At 38.6% G+C, this 9,279-nt stretch overlaps 1 protein-coding gene across 1 annotated transcript in view; it reads right to left on the bottom strand.

Annotated features, from left to right (window-relative positions):
- Nucleotides 1-7,114: 7,114 nt before the first annotated feature.
- Nucleotides 7,115-9,279, bottom strand: part of LOC125663973 (uncharacterized) — a 34,185-nt gene continuing 32,020 nt past the window's right edge. The window contains exon 14 of the mRNA XM_056142756.1: nt 7,115-8,157. Coding sequence (XP_055998731.1) covers nt 7,945-8,157 — 213 coding nt within the window. The 3' untranslated portion in view covers nt 7,115-7,944. The remainder of the gene's footprint in view (nt 8,158-9,279) is intronic.

Below are 9,279 nucleotides of genomic sequence, written 5' to 3'. Positions count from 1 at the left end.
CTGGTTCCTTGCCCCCGTTGTTTTCCGTCTCAATCTGATATCTTTGATCAGAAGAACGTTTAAAAGTCTTATATCTGATGGTCAAGTTAGTTTATTTTTATTCAACGAGAAAGAACACTAACAAAACAATATTCTCTCATGCTAATTTCCTGATCTAAACGCAGAACCCTTTTTTCTTAATCATGATAAACATTTGCACCCGATTGCAAAATCCTGATTTACGGATGCGTAATCGCGTCACTAGTAAGGGGATACCAGTATATGATTATGCCACACCGTACCAATTTGAACTTAAAAACTCGTTCATATAAGATTACATCCCAGTGTTATGGGGCAAATATGTCTACTATATCAGGAAAAGGAGGGTTTGTCATGAAGAAATAAGACGTTTAACACTAACTTACTATTAATTTCATTCTGTTTGAAGATGAAGCCATATGGGCGTGCACAGCACATAGCTAAACTGATTGTTTATAATGATGATTCTCCTACACTAGAACAGTCAGTTTATTACATACATTAGAATGTCAATGGATACATGTGCTCAAATGTACATAGTGTGGTCATTGAAATTTACTCTTCCACCAAGTGGTCTCACACTGGCCGCGACTTCCCAGAAAAAGTCTGATAAAACGCCATAAAGGCGATTGTAACATCAGAACGAAGTTTACTATAATCCCAGTAAAGTCTCTGATTCGACGGAAGGAATAGCCTGATCTTCTCTCCTATTACTTATGGCTGCACAGAGTCACCATAGGACACAAACGCTATTAACATATAATTAGCCAAAAAGCATTGTTGAATCTATTCGTAAAGGTAAAACATTTCAAAGAGTTTTAGTACTTAGGCTAAACAGTTTTGAATTTGACGAAGTACTACATTAAGATGAACGTAGGGATTTTCATTGGTATTCTTCTCGGACTCGGAGTGGCTATTAGTATCCAAGTAGTTCTGCCCTCTGTTGTGGTCAACGTTCTGTTAACAAAGAGACGTCAAACAAGGAAGAAAAACTGGAACGAAGATGTCCTATCGACCACGAGCTTTGTTGAGAAACTGCAGGATAATAATGACACTGATCAATGGATAGACACAAACAGATTGTATTTTACTGTAGTATCTATCGTAAGCAGCGTGTTTCTGATCATTTGGATTTGCATTTTTATTTCTGGAATAGTGTTTGTGTCTCAGCCGAAGCCATCATCATTAGCATTACTCAACGAGTATGGCATCCATATCGGTATTGGAATTATAAATCTGATGTTTTCAGTCACTGGAATAATTTATGCAATTTTTCATTTTGTATTGGAACATTTTCAATCGGACGATAAAGATTTCGTTGAAATGTTGCCATACGAACCAACAGTGTTGGAAACAATAACCGACTTCATCAACACTGAGCCAATCATCACATTTACAGTGACATGCTGGCATTTTGAGTCTAAAGACAGCTTGTTTTCTCCATGTAATATAGAACGAGGAGACACCGAACCAGAACTAGTCAAAGTGGTTGATTACGTTGAGTCAGAGGTTTTTAAATTTAAACGTTGTGTTGACAACTCTACCAAACACACACACCTAGAATTGTTTCCAGAAAGTTGGATTAAGGCAAATATCAACCACGTAGTTTTGTTCGGGGATCAGAAAACAAAGGATTGTTTCAATAAACAGAGATTTGAGTTTTATCATCGTATTGCATCTCAAAGGAAGTGGTTGAATCAGGAACTGACCACGGAAATCAACATCCCAGGACAACGAAAAAACGTTTTTTCAAACTGGAAAACTAAAATTTTCTCAGTATGGTTCAGCAAAAAGTTTTATTGGCTATGCTTGACGACCGGAACGAAATGGTTCTTTAAAATAATCTTTAAATTGAAAGTAAACAATATCCACTTTCAAATTCGCAAAACAATCTACAGTGAATAGATCACGATTTAGAGATACATGTAGACATATTTCTGTATCGTCTTCATTCACGATTTTTTAAAATTTTGATGTTATGAATTGAAACTTTGCTTGCTATACCCGATGAAAGAAACGTTCATAACGATAACACCTTGACAACCCTCAAAACAAGTTCTTCCGATCTGATTTGATCTGTACGCTTGATCTACGTATTTACATCCACCCACTGAAAATAGCAACAGTTGAAACCATTATTTTGAAGTTTGTAAACTTAATACATGAGAACTAAAAGCATTTGTTTCGCACATTGTCCAAGGGTCGTTAGCCTTTGTAGAATGCATACATGTAAAATACGTATTTAAACTATAAAAAATGCTTGAAATTTTTGTTGTTTCATCGGGTGGTGAAGATACATGTAGCTAGCATTGCAGACAAAATGCAAAACCCGCGTATTTTTTATGTATTTTTGTAAAAATATCAACTAGAATTAAGATCTAAAATATCATATGGTTGACCAATTTGTTACGTTAAACAGAACAGCCAATGCATCCTTTGACCTTGATGACACTCCATATTTGGTAATGAATTTGCTGACAGGTGGTACTAGAATACCGGATCAAACTAGTTTGCAACAGACATGTATTTATTGCATGATGAAAGCAATGTCGATCTAAAAAAAATATAAGAGAAAACATTCAGTGAATGTAAATGTATACCATTTAGAAACAGTCGGTAACTATCAAATCCCACGAAATCCAATCGGTTTGGAATGATGTCCTGTAAAATTTTATGATCTCCCTAGGCACCTGATCCCACCTCTGGTGTTTCCAGGGATCTGTATTTGCCCTAATTCAATTTTATATTCTGTATAGGGTTTATGAGATTGACCAATTTTCGGTTGTTTGTTTTACGTCTTGACGATACGTCACCAGCCGTACGTCTGTACCACAAATTTAAACCTATGCTTAGCGCTTACAGCCGTAGCAGTGAGGATTCTTCAACGTGCCATCGACTGTTGCGACTCAGGACCTTCGGGGTTTTTTTAAATGCCGAGCGTTTGGCGAAGGAACACGCACTGCCTAAAGTGTATGTTTACGTCTTAGCTTGACGCAGGATTACTGTTTATTTTCACTTTTTTTATCAAGATTGTCAAGAATTATTGAATGATTATGACGTCACAAGTGAATCTTGATGAGGGCTATATCAATAAAAATATACACTGTACACGAGAATCTGTTGTATACAAAGTAAGTGTATCTAAAAGTGTGTGAGCTTGTTGTAGATAGAGAACACTAAAACAGGGAAATGTTTAATCCCACGCAGTGTGCCTGTTGATGATACCAGATCTTTTTTTTTTGATATCAGGCTGTTTCCTCGCTCCTTTTGTGAGTTATTCTAGGTAGTAGAAATGATGCTGGGCATTTTTAACGCAAAGTAATGCTGTATAGGTTGAGAAATTACACACCAAAGGGGTAGGGGTGGTCCCAGGACATCAGATAAATGTATTGTATTCGGAGCCGTCTCTCATCTTCACTAGACAAGCGTGACAACTCTAAACACATGGGGACGTGACAACTCTAAACACATGGGACGTGACCACTCTAAACACATGGGGACGTGACAACTCTAAACACATGGGACGTGACCACTCTAAACACATGGGGACGTGACAACTCTAAACACATGGGGGCGTGACAACTTTAAACACATTGGGACGTACAACTCTAAACACATGGGGACGTGACAACTCTAAACACATGGGGACGTGACCATTCTAAACACATGGGGACGTGACCACTCTAAACACATGGGGACGTGACCACTCTAAACACATGGGGACGTGACCACTCTAAACACATGGGGACGTGACAACTCTAAACACATGGGGACGTGACCACTCTAAACACATGGGGACGTACAACTCTAAACACATGGGAACGTGACAACTCTAAACACATGGGAACGTGACAACTCTAAACACATGGGGACGTGACCACTCTAAACACATGGGGACGTGACCACTCTAAACACATGGGACGTGACAACTCTAAACACATGGGAACGTGACAACTCTAAACACATGGGGACGTGACCACTCTAAACACATGGGGACGTGACCACTCTAAACACATGGGAACGTGACAACTCTAAACACATGGGGACGTGACCACTCTAAACACATGGGGACGTGACCACTCTAAACACATGGGAACGTGACAACTCTAAACACATGGGGACGTGACCACTCTAAACACATGGGGACGTACAACTCTAAACACATGGGGACGTGACCACTCTAAACACATTGGGACGTGACCACTCTAAACACATGGGGACGTGACAACTCTAAACACATTGGGACGTGACCACTCTAAACACATGGGGACGTGACCACTCTAAACACATGGGGACGTGACCACTCTAAACACATGGGGACGTACAACTCTAAACACATGGGGACGTGACCACTCTAAACACATGGGGACGTGACCACTCTAAACACATGGGGACGTGACCACTCTAAACACATGGGGACGTGACCACTCTAAACACATGGGGACGTGACCACTCTAAACACATGGGAACGTGACAATTCTAAACACATGGGAACGTGACAATTCTAAACACATGGGGACGTGACCACTCTAAACACATGGGGACGTACAACTCTAAACACATGGGGACGTACACGTACAACGTACCAAGCCTGATGTACAACTAAACACATGGGGACGTGACAATTCTAAACACATGGGAACATGACAACTCTAAACACATGGGGACGTGACAACTCTAAACACATGGGGACGTGACCACTCTAAACACATGGGGACGTACAACTCTAAACACATGGGGACGTACAACTCTAAACACATGGGGACGTACAACTCTAAACACATGGGGGCGTGACAACTTTAAACACATGGGGACGTGACAACTCTAAACACATGGGGGCGTGACAACTTTAAACACATGGGGACGTGACCACTCTAAACACATGGGGACGTACAACTCTAAACACATGGGGACGTGACAACTCTAAACACATGGGGACGTGACAACTCTAAACACATGGGGACGTGACCACTCTAAACACATGGGGACGTACAACTCTAAACACATGGGGACGTACAACTCTAAACACATGGGGACGTACAACTCTAAACACATGGGGACGTACAACTCTAAACACATGGGGACGTACAACTCTAAACACATGGGGGCGTGACAACTTTAAACACATGGGGACGTGACAACTCTAAACACATGGGGACGTACAACTCTAAACACATGGGGACGTGACAACTCTAAACACATGGGGACGTGACAACTCTAAACACATGGGGACGTGACCACTCTAAACACATGGGGACGTACAACTCTAAACACATGGGGACGTACAACTCTAAACACATGGGGACGTACAACTTTAAACACATGGGGGCGTGACAACTTTAAACACATGGGGGCGTGACAACTTTAAACACATGGGGACGTGACAACTCTAAACACATGGGGACGTGACAACTCTAAACACATGGGGACGTACACATACAACGTACCAAACCTGATGTAGATCTACAACTACTTTTTGATAAATTTTTCTTATAAAAATTATTTTGGTAGTGAAGCATTTTTTTTAAATACACATTCCTTGTTCGTTATAACGATTTAATTTATCAATACAACCTATCATTGGGTGAAATGCTGTTTAACGTGTTTCATACCGATTCTAAGGCCGTTTTTTATACATGGCTTTCGTCTAAGAATTTCTCCGTTCACCTGATCAAGATATAAGGCTAACAGCAGATATGACCGGTCGACAGGGGAATCTTTCTCCGCATAGGCACCTGATCCTCTGGAATGTCCAGGGGTCCATGTTTGCCCTACTCTTAATTTTGTATTCTTTATACGAGTTGTAAGATTGATCACTGTTATTTTTACCTTTTTCATAGTGGAGTTTATACAATCGAGAATATTAAGCTGATTTATAGTAATGGATATCATGATACGACATATACCTAACGAGAAGCATTCCGTTATCAACTCACTATTTAATCATTGCGTATTTTGCAAATGCAAGTGAATTTCATTTATACAAGCAAGACATTTTGGGTGATTTGCTGAATATAGATGTTAACGGCAAACTAACGACTCGTGTTCATGACATGTCGAATTACTTCAGGTTCTCCATCGTATACTTCCCATATCTATGTAACAAAGATTCCATAACATGCGTTTATGTCTCCCAACCTATTTTATACGCAAGAACATGAAAGGTGAAGATAACGAACAGTGATCAATCTCATAACTCCTATAAGCAATACGAAATAGAGGCAAACACGGATCTCTGGACACACCAGAGGAGGGATCAGGTGCCTGGGAGGAGTCATCTGCACTAGCCAAGGGTTTTCGGTCCACTCCGCTCTCTGAATTTTGTGTTCTTTATAAGATATATGGGATTGATCAATGGAGTACCAATGTACGTATCCACATGAATATGACTTCCGGTAAGACTAAATACGATGAAAGTCCAATCCCTACATATAGCTATTCAAAATTGTAATTGTAGAAAAAATATTAATTTTCCTTTCCTTTGGAAGACCAAAAAAAAAAAAAAAAAAACAACAAAAAACAAAAAAACAAAAACAAAAAAAACAACAAAAAACCCGACGTGTGATAATTATATATATTGTATAGATAAATAAGGCATCACATTCAAGATCCGTTGTGCAACTGTGGATGAAGTGCCACAAATTTTGATCTATGCATGGCACTGACGGCCACAACATTATTTATAGTACCAACGTCTACCATGATATATTAATCAAAGATCCGTGACTTTTGCATGCGATACCAACTACGCAATAGGCGAAGAAACAAGTACTACCAATATCATGTGACCCGGCCGCAGGGATGGAGAATCTAACTTTGGACTTCATGGTTACGAAACGAGCTCCCAAAGCACTAGGGTATCCTGACCAGTTTCTGAGAAATCAAAGGGTAACAACTAAAAAAGTCAGCGTAAGTAGAATTTAAAGAGGGATATAATAATATTTTATGAAAATGGATAAACAACGATTATACTACAGTCAGTTTCCATGTGGTAGATTTCGTGGTAGTTGCTTTACCATTCCTGTAGACATTTGTTGCAAAGAGATAGTAGAAATTTGTTTTCGATGTAACATTGGTATTGAAAATGACAAATAACCGTAGCTAACCATTTAATTCAGTCACGTGCTCATTGCACGAGTGTTACAGTTGTTGTAAAATCCAAATAACATGATAGGGCGGAGGCCAAGTTAACTCAATAATAACCAAGACGAATGCACATATGGGTTCAATTTGACAAGAATAACCCTACATTGAGTTATCCTTCCATCAACCTGTACTTTCACGTCAATTTACCTCTATCGAATCATTAGACAGTAGACGACACAGTTAGAAAATATCTATTAAAGTCAACTGCAAAGCTTAGTCTAATTTAAATTGCAAATTAGACTATCCCTAAATTGTAAATTAAAAATACGTTACTATTCTTGTATTAATTGGCAATATTCAAGTTTATCACATTTACCAAGGTTAGTTTTAAATACATCTCTTTATGGTAACCTTTCGTGATTTAAAATGAGTTTTGTTACCTATTTACCACGCTCGGCATTGCATACAGTGTCTATTGGGGATACATCGTGTGGTTTTCTATAGCCTGTCATATCCAAACAAAAGTGAGTAAAATCGTATGAAAATCTCAAGGTCACTTCGCTCAACTGAGTTAAATGAAGCGGACAATGCATGTCAAGAGAAATGAGTGGCAACATTACTGACCACTGGTTTTATCTAATCCCATCTCGGGAATAGAGTAGGGCAAATATTAACCAGTCGATAATGTTCTTTCAAGATCAGGGCATAAAATACAGTTTTTTGATTCTATCGGATCACAGAAGACTTCGATATCCAAGGTTTACAATATACAAGGTGTAACAGAATGGTAGCCATAAGATTCCCGGGTCGAAAGTTTGGAAAGTCTCAGTAGCTACTGGACTAGGAGGCAGCTATCTCACACAAAGACCAATTATCGTCAGACTTTATGGAAATAAAGATGAAAGCTTCGGTACATTCCACCACGTTGTTACAAGAACACTGGAATTGACAGGAACTGATGGTACCATTTGGTAACTCACGTGACCTCTCTAAATCACAATACTTCAGTCTACCTCCAGCGCCGCCCGACACATTAGGTGATGGGATGGATACCTACATTAATGATAAAAAATACCAGTCGGTCATATAAATTCAATAAAAAAAGTAAATCAAAAGTTCGAAGGATCTCCTTTACACTGACACTATGAGTTAGAAGGTGAATGTATGTATGGAAGCTCTGAAGGGGTACACTAAACGGAATAGCTCCAAACATGATGGTTGTTTGTTTGTTTTACGTCCCGTCGAGAATTTTGCACTCATATTGAGACGTCATTAACTGGAGGTAACGTACCGCGAATCCAGACCTATACTTAGCGGTTATAGCCGTACTGTGAGGGTTCTTTAATATGCCAACGCCTGCCGCGACACGGGGCCTCCATTGTAAGGTCATATCCAAAAGATATGACTGTATTTCTCACTTCTAAATGCCGAACCCAATCATGATGCTAATAACAATGATACTATTAATATCAATAATGATAGTAATAATAAAATGATATTTAACTTAAAGAAAGTAAGTCAATTAGAGCAGTGCCCTAGTCTCTCTTGATTATTAATGACAATACACACAACATATACAAACATATACAATATATACATACATGTATGTAAAATCAATGGAAAGTATATCAAAACTTAAAATAAATTACCCAGTAAAATTGAATATTCTAATCATGACCTGTAGACAATTCTCTTATTTAATTTTATCATAATTTGATATTATGTTTAAAACTATTTACAGGTAGTGAATTGCATATAAATAGTATAACGGAAGTTCATTCCAACAACCCACACCACAGTATGAAAAGAAATTTTAAACAAATTAGTTTTAGACAGGTGAACAAAGATCTTGAGATGAACCCCAAGAATTTATAAATGCATTTTCAATCATTGTGATCTAATGATGAAGCAATATTCCATTATCACCTGCATATGGTGTTTATATCTCTCAAGTGATTCGATACCCGAGAGCATGTTTTGCGTATGGTCAATTTTAAAATCGAGGCAGGGTATTGACAAATAAGTCGATGTTAAAGGGTTTTAAACAGGCTCGTTTAAAGTAATAATTTTGCAAATTCGTTCGTCATTATAATGATATAATCTACACATAAAACCTGTCATTGTGTCAAATGTTGTCTGACGCATTTCATACCAATTGATATACCGTTCATTACA

This window comes from Ostrea edulis, chromosome 1 (assembly GCF_947568905.1).
Source record: "Ostrea edulis chromosome 1, xbOstEdul1.1, whole genome shotgun sequence".
Taxonomy (NCBI): domain Eukaryota; kingdom Metazoa; phylum Mollusca; class Bivalvia; order Ostreida; family Ostreidae; genus Ostrea; species Ostrea edulis.
The sequence above is the reverse complement of the archived record's forward strand: the minus strand, read 5'-3'. Positions and strand labels throughout refer to the sequence as shown.